Source organism: Mizuhopecten yessoensis, unplaced genomic scaffold (genome assembly GCF_002113885.1).
Source record: "Mizuhopecten yessoensis strain PY_sf001 unplaced genomic scaffold, ASM211388v2 scaffold3819, whole genome shotgun sequence".
Classification (NCBI taxonomy): domain Eukaryota; kingdom Metazoa; phylum Mollusca; class Bivalvia; order Pectinida; family Pectinidae; genus Mizuhopecten; species Mizuhopecten yessoensis.
In genome coordinates this window covers 886,730-909,805 of record NW_018405235.1, presented here as the reverse complement: position 1 = coordinate 909,805, position 23,076 = coordinate 886,730, and the positions used below count along the sequence as shown (strand labels likewise).

General features: G+C 36.0%; 3 protein-coding genes across 3 annotated transcripts in view; all 3 read right to left on the bottom strand.

Moving 5' to 3' along the window:
* LOC110448066 (calpain-5-like) overlaps nucleotides 1-5,682 on the bottom strand; it is a 20,579-nt gene extending 14,897 nt beyond the window's left edge. Inside the window, exons 1-4 of the mRNA XM_021494100.1 lie at nucleotides 5,599-5,682; nucleotides 3,322-3,505; nucleotides 2,333-2,464; nucleotides 1,459-1,664 (exon numbers count right to left, since the gene is read on the bottom strand). Coding sequence (XP_021349775.1) covers nucleotides 1,459-1,664; nucleotides 2,333-2,464; nucleotides 3,322-3,504 — 521 coding nt within the window. The 5' untranslated portion in view covers nucleotide 3,505; nucleotides 5,599-5,682. The remainder of the gene's footprint in view (nucleotides 1-1,458; nucleotides 1,665-2,332; nucleotides 2,465-3,321; nucleotides 3,506-5,598) is intronic.
* Nucleotides 5,683-12,095: 6,413 nt separating this feature from the next.
* On the bottom strand, nucleotides 12,096-19,807 carry LOC110448091 (retinol-binding protein 4-like). Its single transcript, XM_021494144.1, has 2 exons — nucleotides 19,039-19,807; nucleotides 12,096-14,174 (listed from the first exon to the last, which is right to left on the bottom strand). The coding sequence occupies exons 1-2, from the start codon at nucleotides 19,406-19,408 to the stop codon at nucleotides 13,768-13,770; spliced, it is 777 nt and encodes a 258-aa protein (XP_021349819.1). The 5' UTR covers nucleotides 19,409-19,807; the 3' UTR covers nucleotides 12,096-13,767.
* A 1,152-nt stretch (nucleotides 19,808-20,959) lies between these two features.
* The window catches only part of LOC110448092 (retinol-binding protein 4-like), a 5,175-nt gene continuing 3,058 nt past the window's right edge, over nucleotides 20,960-23,076 (bottom strand). Inside the window, exon 2 of the mRNA XM_021494145.1 lies at nucleotides 20,960-21,519. Within this exon, the coding sequence (XP_021349820.1) occupies nucleotides 21,113-21,519 (407 nt within the window). The 3' untranslated portion in view covers nucleotides 20,960-21,112. The remainder of the gene's footprint in view (nucleotides 21,520-23,076) is intronic.

Genomic DNA, 23,076 nt, shown 5'->3' with positions numbered 1-23,076 from the left:
GTAAATCCCAAAACAGCTAGTACTAAATACAGTACAATAAAGGGAGTTAAATTCCAAAACAGCTAGTACTAAAACAGTACAATAAAGGGAAGTAAATCCCCTAAAAGCTAGTACTAAATACAGTACAACAAAGGGAGGTAAAATAAAATCCCAAAACAGCTAGTACTAAATACAGTACAATAAAGGGAGGTAAATCCAAAAACAGCTAGTACTAAATACGGTACAATAAAAGGAGGTAAATACCAATACAGCTGGTACTAAATACAGTACAATAAAGAGAGGTAAATCCCAAAACAGCTAGTACTAAAACAGTACAATAAAGGGAGGTAATCCCTTAGCAGCTAGTACTTAATACAGTACAATAAAAAGAGGTAAATCCCAAAACAGCTAGTACTTAATACAGTACAATAAAGGGAAGTAAATCCCAAAACAGCTAGTACTAAATACGGTACAATAAAGGGAGGTAAAATAAAATCCCAAAACAGCTAGTACTAAATACAGTACAATAAAGAGAGGTAAACTCCAAAACAGCTAGTACTAAATACAGTACAATAAAGGGAGGTAAATCCCAAAACAGCTATTACTTAATACAGTACAATAAAGGGAGGTAATCCCCTAAAAGCTAGTACTAAATTCAGTACAATAAAGGGAGGTAAATCCCAAAACAGCTAGTACTTAAACAGTACAATAAAGGGAGGTAATCCCCTAAAAGCTAGTACTAAATACAGTACAATAAAGGGAGGTAAATCCCAAAACAGCTAGTACTTAAACGGTACAATAAAGGGAGGTAATCCCCTAAAAGCTAGTACTAAATACAGTACATTAAATGGAGATAACCTTCAAACAGTCTACAGAATAATACATGTACCACAAAATCTAGTGGTCTCCAAAATTTTATTTACATTACAAAAGAGATTGGAAGAATACTTAACAGAACAGGCCCTTACATTATACTGTCACCTTGCCTGACCCATTGACATTCCCATTGGTTAACTAAAGATTCACTTGCAAACTTTTTGAAATTTTCTATGGAGGAGATTCTGCATGCTTAAAATTTTAAAAAAACAGGTTTTGAGTATACACATATATACCCCCTAAAGACAAAAAAACTCTTCAAAATCATATATTCTGAGTTGTTCTTTCAGATGAAATCATTAGATCTTAGAACACAGGTCTAGCAAATTCACAGTTTGAAAATCCTTTAAGTATCCTAAATCTGGAGTCGTCCTCCAAACAGGAAGAGTTGGAAAGTATGTTATTGTAGATTGTAATAGGTATTTACAGTATACAAAGAGTGATACAAAGTTTTTTGGTATCAATTATAATATTTCATTTTAAGGTTTTTTTTTGTTCTTTTAGGAAGGAAACATTTAAAACAAGTAAAATTTATAGATAGAATAAACGTCCTTTCCAAAAATTTACATAATGAATATAGACAAAAGCCATTTAAAAACCTACTTGGCATACGCTTTCTCCAGAAGTGCCGGCCAGAACTCGTTTTTTGCGGGTGAATGACAGTAGATAAGCCTTCCGTTCCGTGTTGGGAGGTAATCATCTATCACAACGTCTATCCACTCCCCACAACGCCAGAAACGGAAATGAAAAATTCCTGCGTATTGATTTTTTTCTGGTATCCACTCTTGACCGTCGAAGTCAGGTACAATCTATTTAAATAAAAAACAAAAAATATAATGTACGAGGATGATATAAGTAATACGGGAGATTGTCAACAAGGGTGATATTATCCTCTACAAACCATTAATATAGTCATCTACATAGGTGATATACCGTATTCATCTACACGGGAATATAGACTACAGCCTTGGCAATTCCATCTTTGTGTATTGCAGAGTTATCTTCTCTTGGCAGCAGGTATTGATTAATACGTCACTTGTTTGTGAGAGTAACGTCATCAATTTTTGAGAAAACGACATAATTTTCTCACACAAACCAATGACGTAACAATCAATACCTGCTCCCAAGAGATGATAACTCTGCAATACGCAAAGACGGAATATCAGCTACAAAAACGTTTATAGGAAAATACCTACTACAATGCTCATCAGGGCATTACAGGTACAGATCTGGTATAGATAATATACATTTTCATACGTTGCCATATCTCTAGCACATTTTGGGTACATAGCATACTGTTTACTATTGAATTAACAAATTAATCCAAAGCAATATCTATCAGTAAGCGTTATTGCCTACAAAGCCAACATTGATGATGGTTCACCACAACAACTGGTTCACTTTTCATTTTTCACTCTACAGCAATCTTGAAAATCTCGGACACAAACGGGTCTGAAAAACCAACATGTTTACCAACCTTCTTCCACAAACTGGCATTTTCTGCGATACAGGCACAGGCTGCCACAAACCAACAGTTACCGATTTCCCCCTGGGCAAAGTCATTCGCACTGGCTCCATCAACAAAAAATTTGGGATCACTGCATATTTCCTGGATGTTAAATACATATAAAGCTGTTTTAATTAATATAACTTTTAGAATACCATTTGAAAATATTTAAGCAGTGTTTTTCTTCTTTCCAAGTTATCTGCTGTCAAAATATCGTAAAATCTGGCTTAACAAACATCAAACTTTTCCAAATATCTATTACAGAATTAATACTGCTGTCTGCACTTCTGTACCAAAAATCTTGTAAATCTTGGCTGACCTAAATTAGGTCACATAAGGGTTGATGATATATATCTAGACCTTTCAATCTATTTTCCTAATCAATGCAATGAATTACCTATTAATTAAAACCACACAATTCTTTTTCTCCAAATAACAATCCCACAATGTTATAATCCGTCTTTGCGTATTGCAGAGTTATCTTCTCTTGTGAGCAGGTATTGATTGTAACGTCATTGGTTTGTGAGAGTAACGTCATCAATTTTTGAGAAAACGATGTAATTTTCCCCCACAAACAAATGACGTAACAATCAATACCTGCTCACAAGAGAAGATAACTCTGCAATACGCAAAGACGGAATTTCAAACAATACCAGCCAGATTGTGAGATAATATAATTATGAGGAAATGATGATATCTGCCCTAAATGATCTAGGTAATTGTGCAAAAAGATGAATAAAATGTTAGAAATACATAAAAATTATGTACAGAAAGAACCAGTACTACACCTATTGTGTTAGCACTTAATTTCTATCACACTGATTTGTGGGAATGATTTGTTCTAGTTAACCCAATCATCCCCGACGTCAATTTAAGGCTAATCAAATCAAAGACAGGGCAGGTCCAGTTTAAAATGTAGGAGTGAATGAGTAAAGCTTGTTGATAGGACTATAACATACCCCAGGCCTCTTCCACTGAACATTACTGGGTACTTTGTCCGGGGAATATGACAGTGACGAGTCTTTAGGAGGGAATTCGGCATCAGTAAACAGCGAGCCGGTGGAAACGCACGACTTCTTCAGATCCTTGTAGTTTTGGCCCTTGTATGGGATAGCAGAATCAAAAAGTCCAAGGATCCCCATCCTGTTATCATAAAATGCAAATGACAAAATAAATACAAACGCTAAACTATTGAAAAAAATTGTTGGCCAAATGTAAAGTATTTTTTGCCATCATTTAGGAATAATTTTTTTTTTTATAATACCTGCATTGTGATATGTATTATAAAATAAAATAAAATGGATATACAGGCCTTTTTATGACCGAATATGTAGGTTGATTCCCCTCTCCAATTTTGGCATTATTTTCCCTTATTTCAGTTAAAAACACCTCAATTGTAAATTAAATTCTACCACACTAATAACTGTCTTGGTTATTTTTTGTTTTTATTTTCCGTCAGTTTGACGACTGAGTGATTTACTTCATTTTCCTAGTGTCATGTTAATTGTCACTACTGATATGTTACGACACTCAGGCAGTTTACAGCTAGCCATGTTAACACTGTACACAATATCATAGCAGTCACACAAACACTTTATTCTAATGCAAATATAATGAACAACGAGATACAAAAATTTAATAAGACATGCATGCCTCCCTCTCATACTCTTGCCCTGGCTCGTCCTGAAGCCGAGTTACAGACGTTTGCCCCAAAACCGTTACGCCCCAATTTTTTTTCACATCGCGCCAATTTTCAGTTCAGTTCGCCCCAAGTATGACAACCATATCGCCCTAAAATCAGTTTCACCCCAATGGCTATATCGCCCCAAAAATTCTGTATTGCCCCAACCGCTACGAACGTATATTGAACTATAAAAGACAGGTAATGGGAGGTAACTCTTTCAATTTAAGAGCTGTGACTATTTCCTTGTCAATATCAATTAATCATTTCTTGTTTCGAATACCTGCCATCAATGTGGCGACACAAAATGTTCAGGAAACAGGAAAATAATTGCCTCTCTGATCTATGTAATTTACTACAGATCGTCGATATATGGCTTTGCTGTTTGTTTAATAGCTTTACAGGCATAAAAGTTTGATGACAAGATGTACACATACCCAAAAGAAATATGTTCTTTATAATAGCACATGAAAACATGGATTTGTTGTTTATTTTAAAGCCACACGCGTCGGTGTATGATGAAAGAATGTACACAATGCTACATTTCCGTAAGTCACATCTTATGGAAACATAAACTGAAAACGAATGCTAAAGGAAACATATCACTTTTACTATTCTGGCTTTGCAAAACCAAAATAATATGTATATATTTGATGCGCCAACCTTTCCATAGCATACACGAAACAAGAGTTCCCCTTAGCCGGTAAATACGATCACATATTAATGGGAAAATAAGTAAGCTCCTTTTTTTAGGAAGGGGCATAATAATTTTTTGGGGCGAACTAGTTGGGGCATTTTTTTTTTTTTTGGGTGAACTAGTTGGGGCATTATGTTTTTTTGGGGCGAACTATTTGGGGCGTTATGGGGTTTTTGGGACGAACTGGTTGGGGCAATATGAATCAAATTTGGGGCGAACTGGTTTGCGGCGTAACGGTTTTGGGGCGAAACGTCTGACTTTCCATTCCTGCATCAATCCCTGTAAAGACCAAAAAATGTTGATAAACAACACACTTTTTGCACGTTACTATTTTTTGTATGAGGTTTATGCAGCATTTTCTGCCTGTTGGGCACCGAAACTGGTCAATAAACGGGGTAAACATTTTAACTCGGTGGCAGACTTTACCTTAAAGTATTGTCATATATAATTGATACTCATATTAATACTTTGTCTCGTCTGCCCCGCAGGCAACATGCCTACATAACGCGTTTCGCTGTCAGAAGCTACGTTATTTTACAAGTCAGGTCAAAGATGCCTCTGACAGGTGTCCGATAGGCCTAATTTTCAAATACTGAAATAGCAACTGAGGTGAAATATTATGGTATCTAGACGGATTAATGAGGCTTCTATGTATACCCTAATGTATGACATGAGTGCTTTGTCATCCTAGAGTAGGCCTAGATCAGATATGTCAACAACAGCCAAGCGATCCGGCCGAGTCGGAGTGCTCAGAGAGCAAAATCATCATGCAAACATCATGTCGACATTTGTCAGTTTTCAGGAACCGATATGTGGATGTGTACATGGCAGTCGCTATTCCGTATTATACACACGTACCTGCGTGTCCCCGGAAATGAAAATCTTGCTCAAATCAGATTGTATCAATCCCCGACATGAATAGATTGTGTACACTGTCGCTAAGTCAACTCAAGGGAGGTAACTCGCAATAAATGTTTATTATGGTTACACACCACTAAGAAATTCTACCGGGCTTGATTACACAAATCTGAGACCTGTTTACACAAAATATAAATTTTGGGTATAAATTAAGGCCTAAAAGCTTGTATTTGAATTTAATTTGACAGTTAATGATAGATAAAATCCTTTTCAGCCTAACATTGTTACACTAATTAAGTGGCCAGAAACTTTTTAACTGCAAAGAGCGCTGGTTTAGGGATATAAAAACTTATCAAATTAATTGTTACTTTACATTTTTTTTGGCGGTGATCTAACCGCTAGGGAGACCGGGACAAGTTTGGCCTCGGGTAAGTCCGGTCAACCCTGATATTTTTTGTCCTGAGCAAATATTTACAACTTTAGGAATTTAGCAGTTCATACAGTTGACTGGGCTGGTCGACTATATTATTAAATTACTAAAAGGGAGAAAGTTACTTTTGGGAGGGAAGAAAGAAAATCACGACCTCACATTTCTCTAGTTTTTGCGATTTTTCTGTAAACCGAATTGCTACTTATTTCTACATACGTGTAAAAACGGACAGCTTCACATGATGATATCAAAGCACACGCATTGTCTTTCGTATTGCTGTAATATACGAATGTATTGAAATTTCAATTTGGGACAGGTTCGGCCAATGATACCGGGGCAGCATCGGCCCTAAATACCTTTATTACCTTAAAAAAAACTCGATTACCAAATCCCTCATTCAAAGAAATTTGAATTTGAATTAATGGTATCTCTAATTCTGAAAAAAAACAAGACTTGAAGAGTTATTTTATTTCAATTAGATATTTCTCTATTTCATTTAAAGATATGCTTTCATCTTTTGCGACCCCTGTGTAGATTTTGAACAGGTACATGTAGTAACTGATCATGACTCCAGTAAACCACTTGACCTTTAAGGCTTTGTTTGCATTTAAAGACGTTTTTCTTTCCGTCTTTAATTTTGATTTCTAATGTCTAATAATAATAATATACAACACTTGATATTGCGCCCTATCTAGCTCACACAAGTCACTCTAACGCGCTTTACAGTAGATAGATAGACAATTAACACAATTAGCATATACATTAATCAATACAACTTTGAGGAATTAGCAGGAGCTGCCTTATCAGGCGCTAACTACTAGTCCTACGCCACCTAGCTAATATCTCCCTATGTGTGTTTGCCTGCGTGTGTGCTTGAGATGTAATGTGTTCTGTTTTGTAGTGGGACCGTGCTTCCAACGGCATCATTTTTAGTGCCACCTCACTTAAATGCTACAGCACATATACCGCAACATTCACCCAACATCCACCCCAGACCAATTTATACTTCACCTGGGTTTTTGGAGTTGTGTGGGCAGGAGAAAAACACTTTCTCTGAGTATCTATGCGTACGGCGACTTCGGGGATCGAACCCGGCCGCCTGCGAGGAAGGCCGGATTGTTAATCACTCGACCAATCCGCTCATAAACGGGATTGTGTGTGATGAGATACAATGTACGTTGTGTGGGTTTTTTCTTCAGAAATTGTTCTTAAGTGCCATAATAAATCTTATAAGTACCGAAACGTCTCTATCAGAAGTCGGAAACGTTTTTAGATTACAAAAGGTAACAGAGTTGAAAAGGCGAAGTCGATGCTTTTCTTCACTTACTCAGTTTCCTCGAAACTCTCGTACTCTACAAGGTCAGCAAACTAATGCACTGTCCCTTTTTAGGTAGCCCGAGTTTCCTCTGGCCCTAACACCAGACTTGGATATTTTGACATATATATGTCTGGTACACCAAACTTAGACATTTTGACATATAGATGTCTGTACACCAGACATCTATATATCAAAATGTCTAAGTCTGGTGTTAGGGCCACAGGAAACTGGGGCTACCTTTTAGGTAGCCTATAAAAACATTTCTTCATCTTTCTCAAGTTATTTCAAATTTTCAAAAAAGGCAACGATTCATTGCTCTAAAAGTGTTTCATGTGAAACTGTCATAAGCTTACTGCAACCTGAATACTGTCCATTCTTAGCCTCACCTACGATAATTATGTTTGCCCTTGCTATGTGTAGCCCAGGGGAATTTTCAAGATGAAGCTAGCATAATGTAAAAAAAATCACGTGGACTAGAACAAATCTTATCACACTTATATAAATATATAATTTTTAACGAAAGCACAATGTGCTGAAAAAATCACTAATATATCAAAATTTATTGTAAAATGCAAGCTCACAAACAAGTATGATTATTTCTTTTGTAAATACCAAAGTTCTTACCCGACAGAAGATCGTTTTTTTCAATATTTAATGTTTGGTGAACCAAGTCGCAAAGCCCTCTGGTCTCTGTTCCATACGAGTTCCTGTTTTCCTATAATCTTGATGCTGTAGTTTCCCAATCGAAGGCTCAGTGTGCATCACCTTGTGGATGAGACAAGAAGACAAGTTTGATCCTATGATGTACATCAAAACAAATCTGTCGGTCGCGTATTGGTAAAATTGACTGGCTTTGAAGGCGGGCGTCGCTCCTCTGTAAATTTCAAAGGACAGGGAACAGGCTAGCGATTGGTTAGGTTTTTTTTACATTAAAACAATCAAATAGCTGTCCGCGTGCCTTGATTTTTTTATGACACATTCCAGGGGTGCAGAGAGCGAAAGTGAGCGTAATCCCTGGAGTATCGAGGATGCCGGCTCACAGTGCATCACACAGTTCTCTTTATTTACAGGATTCGTTAAGGAATGTTTACACATTTCCGTAGTATATCACGTCCAAAATGATAGGCCTTTAAACCATATACAATAACCTACAGTAGTATATTTCCTGGTAACACTTTTGTTAACAGATTCCGCTTCCTGCTGATGTCAATAAAATGCGTTCCGAACTTCCGTCCTGTCTCCCCCAAAACCTTAACAGAAAAAACAATGTGTTCGCAGACAATAACATCTAAAACTGTACATAGATTAACTTGGTTTAGTTTTATGTATGTATGCCTTTGTGCTGGGGCGGTATGTTGGTATACTGATATCGATTTTAAAGTGCTAGCTCACTAAAACACCAGGCACCCAAAATAACATTTCAAAATAAACTCAGTATAAGGACTCATACTATAACAAAATCGTTTGTATCTTCTCGAGCTTGATGAGTATAATAAGCTAAACAATTTTAATTTGACAGCAGCGTTCATAAACGCCCCCTGTTGCTATTTCCCGGTAAGTTTCCAGAATTATATGTGTGCGATGATGTCGTCATGTAGGAAAACATGTTCGTAAGGTGTCTGTTTATATGTTTGCAACATGATTTTGACATGTTGTGATTATTGTGTTACAATGGAAATCTAGTCATTGGTACTGATGTTGTGGGAAACGGCCTGGTCGGCCAGTTTCCTGCCGAATACACTATGTAAAGGAGATATCCTCATTCCTAGTATTTTCAGTTTAGATTACGGTTTTCTTGAATCATATTGTTATTCAATAGAAACATAGGCTATTCAGTATTGTATACTTGTGCAGACTCTCTGTTTACTTTAAAGTTATTATAAAAGCATTGTGGTAGATGTTTCAGCATTTTTATTTATATTTTGATATATAATTATATGTAAATACAGCAATTTTTAAAGCTTTAGTAAAAGTTATATAATTTCTAACACTGTTTACATTTTTAAAAATAATAGATATAGGCCTATAGATACATCCTAAATGTTTCTAGTCTGTCCCTGTTATGAGATTGATTGATTGGTGATTTTCAACGCCGTTTCGGCAACCAAAGCCATGTCACGGCGTCCCTGTTATGAGTCCCAGCACAGTCACAGAATGCTACTTTACTTTTAGTTTTAAAATGAGCTATACTCCGTTAATGGGGAACATGGAATAATAATTATCTTACTTGTGAAGTTTACTTTATATTCATAACACATTAACCTAGCCTGTTCTTGTCCTGAATTAAGCAGATGGACCTTACAAATTGATACATTCTCATCAAAATGAATTCTCTATTTAACAGATGTATGACAAACAAAGCCATGTCAGAGATGAACCTGAGTGGAGCCAAGTCAAAATACAGTTTTGGAAATTCCAAGCTGTATATTATAAGATCATCAAAGGTAGGCTTTTCTTTATATCATTTGTGTTTCATGTTAAATCTATTGTTTATTCTATTTTTGGGAAGTTTTAAGTACTTTGTATACCCTATTATTGTGTCTAATCAAACGTATTATATTAGTTCTGTAGATAAGACTATTTAAAAGGCATTTGTACACACAAAAAAATAAAAAAAATACACCAGGTTTTGTGCGCGCACTTATTTGATTTTAAACGCTAAAACAGCATTTATACAAAAATCTAATCGAAAGATGAAAATTTCTGACCCATTGACTTATTATCTTGGTGAAATTGCAACTCATTAATATATTTGACGCATCAAAAAAGGGACCCATTCAAACGGCACATCTTTATATACCTTCATGTAGGAAGAGACCCCCCTGTAATATCGGTTGCCATATCGAAGCCTTTATCAGTACAGGAGACAATTCAATAGAGCGTGACGGAGCTTCGGTCGTGGTAGACGTTTATAACTACAGTTCTATTATGCTCTTCCTTAATTTTTTATTAGCTCACCTGGCCCGAAGAGCCAAGTGAGCTTATGCCATGGTGCGGCGTCCGTCGTCCGTCCGTCCGTCGTCCGGCGTCAATATTTTACTTTAAACAACTTCTTCTCAATAACCACAAGGCCTATGATGATGATATTTGGCCAGAAGCAAACTGGAATGAAGGGCTACCATGTTTGTTAAAATAAATGGCCTTCACCTATTTTCAAGATCACAGGGGTCAAATATGTTAAAAACTTTAAACAACTTCTTCTGAATACCCAAAAGTCGCAGGATGATGTTATTTGACCAGTGGCATGCTTGATTGAAGGGCTACTAAATTTGTTCAAATGAATGACCTTCATTTATTTTCAAGGTCACAGGGGTCAATTGTCTTAAACAATCTTTAAACAACTTCTCAATAACTAAGAGGCCTATGATAATGATATTGGCCAGTAACATGCTAGGATGAAGGGCTACCAAGTTGGTTCAAATGAATGAATTTTATATGTATTCAAGGTCACAGGGGTCAAATATGTTAAAATTTTTTAACAACTTCTTCTCAATAACCGAAAACCCTAGGATGATGATATTTGGTCAGTAGCATGCTGGGATGAAGGGCTACCAAGTTTGTTCAAATGAATGACCTTGACCAACTTTGAAGGTCACAGGGGTCAAATTCTTAAAATCTTCAAACAACTTCTTCTCAATAACCAAAAGGTCCAGGGTACTGATATTGGCCCTGTAGCATGCTGTGACGAATGACCTTGACCAACTATCAAGGTCACTCGGGTCAGATGTCTTAAAATCTTCAAACGACTCCTTCTCAATAACCAAAAGGCCAAGGGTACTGATATTGGGCCTGTAACATGCTGGGATGAAGTGCTACCAAGTTTGTTCAAATGAATGACCTTGACCCACTTTCAACCTAATGTCCTTGTTCGACATTCAAGGACACAGGCTTCATGTTTAAATCTTTTAATAGGTTCTTGTGAATCAAACACTGATATTCTGCCTGTAGCTGTATTTTAGTCCACTTTTAAGATTACAAGTGTGATATTAATACCAGGTGAGCGATGCAGGCCCATTGGGCCTCTTGTTTGTTTAATAGATTTTCCCTTACCATATAGGTGTGAGAAAAATTAATATACAAATTTAACTTCATTTGGTGTGGAGAGTTGTCTCATTGGTAATCATATTGCATCTTCTGAATTTTATATGTATTGAATTTATCATGAACGTTCTTCAAAACTAAAATCATTTTTCACTTTTTTGGGGATACTAAAAAGAATGACTTAATATTGGTCAGTTGCTAAACAAGGATTAGTTGTAACTTGAGAGTTTTTTACAACTTTCCAATTCCTTGCCGGTTGTTTTTTACTGTTGCACATATGTAAAGTTGCTTTCTGAAGGGAGGAAAGTGTCTGCAGCATGATTTATGCAAATTGTGATCAAAATAATTCAATCCTGTGTATTCGCTATTGAGAACTAGACAAACTGAAAGTAGAAATAGCTGAAATGATTGTGCATGTCCAACTGCATGAAAATAACTTTAATAATTTATGGTTATCTTTATAAAGTTGGACAAACGTACACCATCATTTACGCCTTACCTACTTAATGGATGTCTTGAATATTACTTATCAGGGGATTGCAATTTAGGGTGACTAAAGCATTCATTAAGAATTATTGTTGAACCTTTATAGTACCGTCCACTTATGAAACAAGGAATCGAAGTTGATAAGAGTGTTTCCTTCTTTTGTATACATTAAGTTCTACCACAGAGAATACAACTGAAAAAACTGAAACCGTGCTCAAAAACCACAAGGGTAATATTGTTTATTTTCAGAAAGGGTAGCTTAGAGGAAAGATCAAGACAACGTCAATTACGCGGGACGATTTAAAACGGCTTGGAAAGCATGATTTGGGGGCTCGATGAATAGATGAAGCCTATATTCAAACAAACAGGCATATCATCAACAAATTCATGATTCAAACTGTGGGCAACCAAGCACTTGCAGGCGGCATGGATCTCACCAGTGATCTGATTATCTCAGCTGAGCAATCGTTGAAGGCGACTCTGAGAAAGTTCCTGTCAAGCCGAAGGTAAAGTGAATGAACGTGCCATAACACCTAATGGTAAAAGGATCACCGAAAAGGACAGATTTGCTGACTCAAAGGGACTTGAAATGACGCCCGTCAAGCAACCCATCATCAGTAGCAAAACAGAAGTGTCTTTATTACGCAAAGAAACTTGGATTTCGTGAAAGACAGATTGTTTCCCGGTCAGATGTCGTAAAGAATAGCCAAACGACGCGTGCAAAGCAACGACTACAAATCACCAAGACCCTCTTCAAAATCAAATATCTGAAGAGGAATTTCGTTTTCCAAATTTCGCAGGAAGTACCATCCGGCAAATCCATTGCAACACCATTTTGATTGAGGACATTACATTCCTAGCTATATATATATACGAATCATTCACAGTGTACTGTTTGAGTTTCTCGACATCTTCTGACCACTGAATGACAACAGTTTTCATTTAACAAAAAACAACCCAGCCGAATACAGATGACTCTGTTTGAACCCTTAACTTTATGTTCCTTTTTATTCATAGATAAAAGGTTGACAGTTTATCAATAATACCAGGATTTCTGCTCTTTTACGTTTGGCAAAGAGAAACATATCGTTTTGCATTTCTGTAAATTTGAAATCAATTACATTTATTGAAATTTGACAAAATATATTGAATTATCTAGAATCGTCATCAGTAATAACACTTTTACTATTTTGTTTTACCACAGCATCATTTAGGCGTGTTTCAATAAAGTTAAGCTTTATTTACATTTATTGAAATTCTTTCATGAAACATTAAGGTTATATTAAAGTGTCTTTTGGCACTTTACTTTTTTTTCATATGATGGACATGATTTTAATGTAAAGATGGTATAAAAAACAACATTATTGGCGATACTTGTTACACGAATTACTATTCTGGAGTGTTTTAGAATACATGTACTAAAACAAGGCCAAAAACAAAACATCAAAAACACAAGATCATATGAACCAATTAACCCCTAATCTGCTTCGATGTTATATTTGAGAATGAAAGACATCAATATCTACGTTGCAAGACATCGAATGGGATTTTATACACACATGTACATTAACAGAGGGTGTTAGGGAAAACGTTGAAACGTATTTAATGAAGGGATTCATATGTTTTATGTTGGCTATCACTCATATATAAAGCGACTGGGAAATAAGAAATCAATGTTTGTCTTTTAGCAATGTCAATGTACTGTCCAGGTGTGGTCAATATGATGCGCAGCTAATGTACCTTCAATTCTGGAAATTTGCTTTATTCAATGTTACCAAATAAATGTATTCCGGAGTTTGGCAGGAAATTAATGAAATCCATTGCAGCATATTATTTCACATGATGTTACATTCGAGTGATTGATAAACGTCTATTTTCTGTAGACAAAAGAAACCTAACCCACTGGAAAGTAATTGATGTCATTCATGATAGAGAATTCATCCAGTGGGAAATATGAGGCATTGAAAGCACAACCACCGTTGTGAAGGACAGACCGCAGGGATGTCGGTGGAACACACACGTACGTACTGGTTTCCTCAACTTTAGCAAGTTCTGCAGGAGTGTGGCCTTCCATGACGCGATTGAGAGTAAGGACATGGGCGCTGTTATCACTGCATTCGCCGTTCACGTTAGTATCCCAGCAAGAGTAGATAACTGCGTATCCTACATAGTCCGTACTGATCACCCAAATAGGAAACAAGCTGCCTTGGAATGAATAGTCGGTCTTAGCTGGAATGGACACATTTGGCGGGTTATTTACGCCGTGTGCGTAGAAGCATCGATTTCCCATTACAGTTCCAGCTAAAAATACAGAAATTGTGAACACATAAGCTTCAAAAAAAAAGGTTCAAGGTTATAGGGCGATTAACATTTATAAATTTGGTTATGATGTAGAAAACAAAAGGGAGGCAATTCAACAGAACAGATTTACATATGTACAATACAACAACCTCTATTTTAACTCTGATAACCATTTACATACAAATGTAGGTCTTTTACTTGTAACCGATTTTACCACTTCATTGAATACACCCGCATTGAATGAATCGCTCAAATATTTAAATGCATTTTTGGATTAATACATACATATTTTGGTCAATATAAAAACAATGTAGAAAACGAAGAATATAATAATTGTATAATTCATCAATGTTAAAAGGGTATTAATAATTTACCCCTTATTTAATCAATTCACACTGCCTTATATCATAAGTATGTGTGTACTATCGCGTTACCTAAATCAGGAATATCGAAATATCCGATAAACTAGCTTATACTCGCTGTACCTATATGTACATATTTTTTAGTCGAGTAATATTGTAGACTTGATAATAGTAAATCAAAGTCAACGCCTCTTTTACATTTAACTTCATATATTATATTGTATACACTGAATATTTCAATATATACAAATGCAACATATTATTTAACAAATATTTTCTTATATAATAAAGGAGCATGTGATAACTAATAAAGCGCAAAGTAAATGAAATGGAATATTATTCAATATGCTTTTACGCGCATAAACCATTTGCAAATATAACGTTACAGTATATTAAAAATCAACTACATACGATACAATAACGACAGGTAGTTCATATCTCAAATCCTCAGATCAACAAACACAAGTGAATATGAAACGTGTTTTTAATTGAATAAATGATATAGGAACATGGGAAGACAATTAACGACCTACGGCATACCCTCGCCTAGCCTAGAAATATCCACAGGTCCCTCCGAGCCTCGAACTCACCACCTACGGCATACCCTCGCCTAGCCCAGAAATATCCACAGCTCCCTCCGAGTCTCGAACTCACGACCTACGGCATACCCTCGACTAACCTAGAAATATTCCCAGCTCCTTCCGCTACACCATCGCATCTTCATAATATCTATATGTAAACTGAAACCAACATCAATAAGGCAAATCTAGTTGATCCCTACTAACGTTTTAAAGCCTTGCTTATCAATAAATTGAACTGTTTCCACTGATGAGAACTAATATATTCCGTTTATAATTTATCATAATGACGGATAAGATATAGAGTTTTAATCCTCATACATTAATATTTATTTAAATATATTAGCTTATACTCGCTGTATTTATGTGTGCATATCCTCTACAGGGCATTCACAATGACAGAGGATTTTCTAGTCGAGAAATATTGCAGATTTGACAATACTACATGTAATTAAACAAAGCCACTGCCTTCCATTTGTCTGATCAGTGATCATTAATGTTCATTTAAATATTAAGGAAGCTTTGGAATCATTGGGTAAGCGACATTAGGTATTCGGAATCAGCATGTGTTTGATGTACTTTCCTATCTAGACTGTATGTACATGTAAATAGCGATATAGGTACATATGATTAGCCGCAGGCAGCGCACGTCCCTGACCACGTTTTGTTGCGGTCAATCATTATTTATATGTACATATGTCACCCGTTGATTGTTTAGGCTGGGTTACAAGTATACCATATGCACGTTGGCATTAGGTCATCAAGGTTAGTTCTAAAAACGAAGTGACCATTACCAGCTGGGTGATTGACACCTATACATATGTGTTGGAGTCGGGCGTGGTTCACCACAGCTGATCAGACAGGTGGTGTATAAATAGCTTTGTTAACACACAACAACAGCGTCAGATCAGTAGATAAGAAATAAGATTGAATGCAATGCTAAAAGGATCACAAACGACTGAAATTTGATACAATATTTGCGTTTTTCTTATCATGACGTAATGTAGTGTATCGTCTATTTTATCTAAGATATGTATTTCGAACAAAAGTATCTATCATTTGTGTGACCAACGGTAGTGAGACCACGTCCACGACATCTCTACATTTAAGCTGAGGACGTAAAATACGCCCAGTAATCCCACAGAACATGACAATAAGGATGACATTAAAGAGAAAGGAGGGAGAGAGAACCGACTGCGATTTCCAGTCGCGACTTTATCGAAATAAATCGACCACGTGAAGAGTACGAATAAATCAATGTAACGTAAATAAAACGATAAATCAAAACAACCTTCTTTTTTTCCCTTTTTTTTCCAAGATTTTCAGAACATGTAGATTATACAGACATCACATCAACACACATCCACACATTCACACATATCGACTATTGGAATCATCATCATCCTCATCATCCTCATCCTCATCATCATCATCCTCATCTGATGATGATTTTATACAATCACCAAGACACATTCGATTATCACGCACTTTCGCACATAGAGAGACAAATCAAATGGACAAAGAGCACTGAGAGAGAGAGAGAGAGAGAGAGAGAGAGAGAGAGAGATCAGACTGCCAAATTGGAGTAGAAAATAAATAAAATAAATAACTGCTGTGAGCCTTTGTCAATATTTTGTTTTAAAGTACATTTGTTCCTGTATGTAACCATCAAAGAAAGATAGTATTAAGTTGGCTCAGCCTGCATCGTTCAAAGAACACAAATCTGACTTACACTGTACCTGTATACATGCATCAGCAGTCATTGCTACTTATTCTAATTGAAAAAAGACCTGCAGAAGACAATGTATATTACAAAAAGAAAGAATGGTAAACATAGGTAAGGAAATATACATTGACAAGTGAGATTCATAACACAAAAAATAGAAGGGGTTTGAGTAAGCAAGAGAATAACACCTACTAACTTACTATCAATAATCATAAGACTCGGGGTTAGGTGAGGTCAAGCTCTACTAATTTTCACTATTTTTCCCATTCAGAAGTAAATCTTTTAAGACATTGTTCCCCTTTACCACGAGCATTATATTTCTGAACCTTATCGTAATCTTGAATCGAATTGACTAAAGCCGTCACATTAAGTGACTTATGAAAACATCTGGTTCTGTATATATTGTTTAATGAACAGAATAATTTCATTATTAATTCTGGTACAAATTCCAGTTTGGTTGATAAGACCAAAGATAATTGATTCTTTATTTAGTGAGAAAGGAATAGTGAGAACTTTTTGTACTTCCCTGCATTCCCATAAAACGTGGGTTATTTCCTCCCTTTCTATGATACAAAAAACACAGTGTGGGTTATTCACAAGTCCAATTTTGTATAAATAAGAATTGGTTGTTAAAGCATAATGATTAATCCGAAATTGCAACCATAGCAATTTTGTATTTTTTTGTTACCCTGAAAGGAATAGCATATATTTTCCCTCAAGTTTCCTGATTATAGTCGAATATAGTCACCCATTTTGTTTGAGATGTTATTGATGCATTATTTCTGATAAGTATATTATAGAAGTCTTGAGATCCCTTTTTCTTCTTAAAAATTATTACAAGATGTAACGGTATAATTGGATAAATCACATTTTTGTTCGGCAAATTAAGTTGTTTCAGATCATTTTTTATACTTGTTAACAAACCATGATATTCTAGATAGTTAGTTATTGTACCATGTAGATCATAATAATAACCCATTCTTCGATACTACTTTACAAGTTCAGAGTAGAGAAAGCGTGTGTTTGTTCTACAGCTCGTCTGAACTGTCATACATGTAGCAATATCTGATCATTCTGTCCCGGTCATAAATCATCAACTTAATCTGTTTCTGCTTTAATAAGCAGGCTCTGCAAAAAAAAAAAAAAAAATTAAAAATGCATAGAGTTGTTAATGGATCATTGGGGCAAACGGTTTGTTTTCGCAGCAACCAAGTCCCTTTTAAGATAATACCGCTTTGTAAGAAAAAAACATAAAACGACTCTTTTTGCTCTGTTAACACGTGAAATTGATTCTCGGAAAGTGAGTATTTGTGTCACTAGTTGCGCTCGTCACAACCAACAGTCAGCGAATGAGGCCCCGACAAAATGTCCCTGGCGACAAAAGGCCAATAGCAATACCATTCATAACTCTAACAACTGTAATGTGTAGTTAGAATAAGTTAGTTTGACCCAAAGTTAATCACCACTAGAAACCTGCAAGACGAATACGAGGGCAGAACATTGCTAATAACATTACTTTACCAAGGCATGATGTTTAGGAATCAGACTGTCTGCATCCACAAACGCAAATAAGGGGAAATTTGTAAAACATTTCAGAAAAGTTCTATTTTCTGTTAATTAAGATATGCTCAATATGGGTATAATTCATGTAGGTATAGGACAGGCGAAACTAGCGTTTTTACCCACTGGTTACGACGATGTATATGAAATAAATTGACATTAACAAATGGTCAAGACTGATAAGCCTGGTTATAATCTAGAGTAATTAACCTTGTCTAAATTAAGGTGTATGACATTCTCCGATGCAATGTACTTCCCCTCTGAACAACTTTTGTCGGTTTTCGATCAGATCATCACCAGAAAATTCAGTTTATCTCATCAGGGAAAAATGTAATGCAAATGGTGGTTTGCTTAATCACTGTTTAACGACATCTTATTTTTCAACCTCTAACACTTAGGTCAATATACAAGGTACACACTCCTTATTTAGTGTGCAGTTTTACTCTACTATATCAATATTATTTGCTATCTGGGAATTTTTAACTCAGTTAACGGTTGTGTTTTAAAGATACACAAAAATTAGAAATATGCGCTTATCGTTGATTTAGCTAATCACCTTTTAAACAACTGGACCTAGTCTGATACAGTTACTTCTTAACTACAAGAAGGGCATCAAAAGGATTAAAATATATACTTACATGCTAGTGTGAACATTGTGCCATTTTCTGACGTCATTTCGAAATAGTAGCGAAGATTTCTCAGCTGGCGTTGCATTGCCAATGGCATCTGTCGTGGCATTCCAACATTGAATCCGGAAAACATACCCGAACCTGCTCCCATGAAACCTGAATTCATTCCCCCGCCATTACTGTTGGACATTGCAACTTGAAAAGGATTAAACTGCCTGTTAGCTGATATTACGTACCAGTAACCTTCAAACGCTGATTCATTGAAGTCCTTTTGGACCTCAAATTTATCAATATTACAATTTTGGTTACTCTGACAGTAGGAGAAATAAACCGACAACGACAGACAAAAACATGTGAGTATCAGTGAAGGTATATCCATGTCGGCGACTTTTATGTTGGTATTACCCCTGCTGTAATCTTATAGAATGACTTCGTTCTTTTCCGTTATTACGTATTATTCGTACCGATACTAAATAAATGGAATTACTTATGATACTCAGTAAATGTTATTAGACACTGTATTATGTTTTTGTCACTGCTAGTAAGGGCCACTAAGTGTCCTCCTGAATATGGCCTGCTCCGTGCAGTCCTGTATTACCTACGATGTGTGGATGTCTGGTCAAGAGTTCGTCTGGGTTTTTTTGCTGTACTGATTCATGATGATGGTCATCTGACATATTTACATCTGTATTTAAATATAAATGGCATGATCGTGACCGCAGGGCATGTAGCGATGCCAGATTGCTTACATGACTCAATGGACAGTACGGATCACCGTAAACTGGTCCATGACACATTGTGATATAGGCAGACATCTTTTCCCAACATTTCTTATCCTCCTTTTTGTTAACCCCATTTGTTTCCTAAAAACTGTTCCTTTAATGCCCCAATATCTATCCTTCATTAGAAAGAATAAGTGTTTATTTTTTGTTGGAAAAGCTAAGTAAACACAACAAGAGTTAATTGTAGTATGAAAATAACAAGGATGCTAAGAGTGGAAAATGAAACAAAACGTAGTGAAAATTTTCACCAATTTCATGTGCATGGAAAAAGAGTTCGCTTGGGATATCTGTTTACTCGCTAATAAATACAACACAATAGTCATGCAATATAGATATTTATGTTGGAAATCATGCTTCGATGTCATCTATCACTTTCATCAGACCACACGGACAGGTTCATGCCTAGGGCGTACTGTCTGAGAGTAGATCGGAGACGCCACTCCCCTCGCTAGAAAACATTGACAATATGTTCATTATACAATGTTTTGACGGTCTCGTTTATCCCTTTGTGTGGACGGCATCTCGTGCTTGACAAATGAATTACATTTATTGAAATGTGACAAAATACAGATGTATTCATGTATTTTGAATTATCTAGAATCGTCATAAGTAATAACACTTTTACTATTGTGTTTCACTAAAGTTAATCTTTATTTACATTTATTGAAATTCTTTCATGAAACATTAAGGTTATATTAAAGTGTCTTTTGGCACTTGACTTTTTTTCATATGATGGACATGTTTTTATTGTAAAGATGGTATGAAAACGACATTATTGGCAATGCTTGATACACGAATTACTATTCTGGAGTGTTTTAGAATACTTAAACAAGGCCAAAAACACCACATTAAAAACACAAGATCATATGAACCAATAAACCACTAATATGCTTCGATGTTATATTTTGAGAATTAAAGACATCAATATCTACGTTGTAAGACATCGAATGGGATTTTATACACACATGTACATTAACAGAGGGTGTTAGGGAAAACGTTGAAACGTATTTAATGAAGGGATTCATATGTTTTATGTTGGCTATCACTCATATATAAAGCTACTGGAAAATAAGAAATCAATGTTAGTATTTTTTAGCAATGTCAATGTACTGTCCAGTGTGGTAAATATGATGCGCAGCTAATGTACCTTCAATTCTGGAAATTTGCTTTATTCAATATTACCAAATAAATGTGTTCCGTAGTTTGGCAGGAAATTAATGAAATCCATTGCAGCATATTATTTCACATGCTGTTACATTCGCATGATTGATAAAAGTCAATTTTCTGTAGACGAAAGAACCCTAACCCACTGGAAAGTAATTGATGTCATTCATAATAGATAATTCATCCAGTGGGAAATATGAGGCATTGAAAGCACAACCACCGTTGTGAAGGACAGTCCGCAGGGATGTCGGTGGAAAACACACGTACGTACTGGCTTCCTCGACTTTTGCCAGTTCTGCAGGAGTATGGCCTTCCATGACGCGATTGAGAGTAAGGACGTGGGTGCCGTCGTCGCTACATTCGCCGTTCACGTTAGTATCCCAGCAAGAGTAGATAACTGCGTATCCTACATAGTCCGTACTGATCACCCAAATAGGATACAAGCTGCCCTGGAATGAATAGTCGGTCTTAGCTGGAATGGACACATTTGGCGGGTTATTTACGCCTTGTGCGTAGAAACATCGATTCCCCATTACAGTTCCAGCTAAAAATACAGAAATTGTGAACACATAAGCTTCAAAATAAAGGTTCAAGGTTATAGGGCGATTAACATTTATAAATTTGGTTATGATGTAGAAAACAAAAGGGAGGCAATTCAACAGAACAGATTCACATATGCACAACCTCTATTTTAACTCTGATAACCATTTACATACAAATGTAGGTCTTTTACTTGTAACCGATTTTACCACTTCATTGAATACACCCGTGTTGAATGAATCGCTCATATATTTAAATGCATTTTTGGATTAATACATACATCTTTTGGTCAATATAAAAACAATGTAGAAAACGACGAATATATTATTGTAAAATTCATCAATGTTAAAAGGGTATTAACAATTTACCCCATATTTAATCAATTCACACTGCCTTATATCATGAGTATGTGTTTACTATCGTGTTACCTAAATCAGGAATATCTAAATATCCTATCAACTAGCTTATACTCGCTGTATTTATATGTACAAACTCAGAGCATTCGAAATGACAGCGGATTTTTTAGTCGAGTAATATTGTAAACTTGGTAATATTAAATCAACAAAGTCAACGCCTCTTTTACATTTAACTTCAAGTTGAATAGTATTTATCACCTACCTGTTGAATCTTGTTATAGTAATGCAAGCAAATTTCAGACCATGAAATACAACGTCCTGTATTGCACATGTGCAATACGGAATGTTGTATCTACCTATTAGCCGGAACTACTTTTTTATGGGAATCCCCTTGTCATGGCGAAATGAAAAGTTCCCGGTATTTGCAAGAAATATCAAAGTTTATAAAATCATTGTATCGATCTCTACCAAATACGGAAGGTATGTGATAAAAGCAAGACCACACACTTGTGATTTCCTAACGAATCAGAAAAACACAAGTGTGTGGTCTTGCATTTGTATACTTTGGTATAAGATCTATATTATATAATATTGTTTACACGGAATAATTTAAAATGTACAAATGCAATATATTATTTACTCATACTTTTCATATATTATAAATTAGCATGTGATAACTAATAAAGCGCAGAGTAAATGAAATTGAATATTATTCAATATGCTATTACGCGCTTAACACATATGCAAACATTACGTAAAAGTATATTATATATAAATTGCATACGGTACAATAACGACAGGAAGTTCATATCTTAAAGCTCCAGATCAACAATCACAAGTGTACATGAAATGGGTTTTTAATTAAATAAATGATATAGGAACATAGGAAGACAATTCCCGACCTACGGCATACCCACGTCTAGCCCAGAAATATCCGCAACTCCTCTCCGAGCCTCGAACTCACGACCTACGGCATACCCCCGTCTAGCCCAGAAATTCCCGCATCCCCTCGCCGAGCCTCGAACTCACGCCCTACGGCATTCCCACGCCTAGCCTAGAAGTATCCACAGCTCCCCTCAGAGCCTCGAACTCCCGACCTACGGCATTCCCACGCCTAGCCTAGAAATATCCACATCTCCCCTCCGAGCGTCGAACTCACGACCTACGGCATACCCGCGCCTAGACTAGAAATATCCACATCTCCA

Coding starts and splice junctions, on each gene's coding strand:
- LOC110448091 (XM_021494144.1), bottom strand. CDS start 19,408: ATGGATATACCTTCACTGATACTCACATGTTTTTGTCTGTCGTTGTCG. Junction 14,175..19,038: donor CACAATGTTCACACTAGCAT/GTAAGTATATAT, acceptor CTGTATTTTTAG/CTGGAACTGTAATGGGAAAT.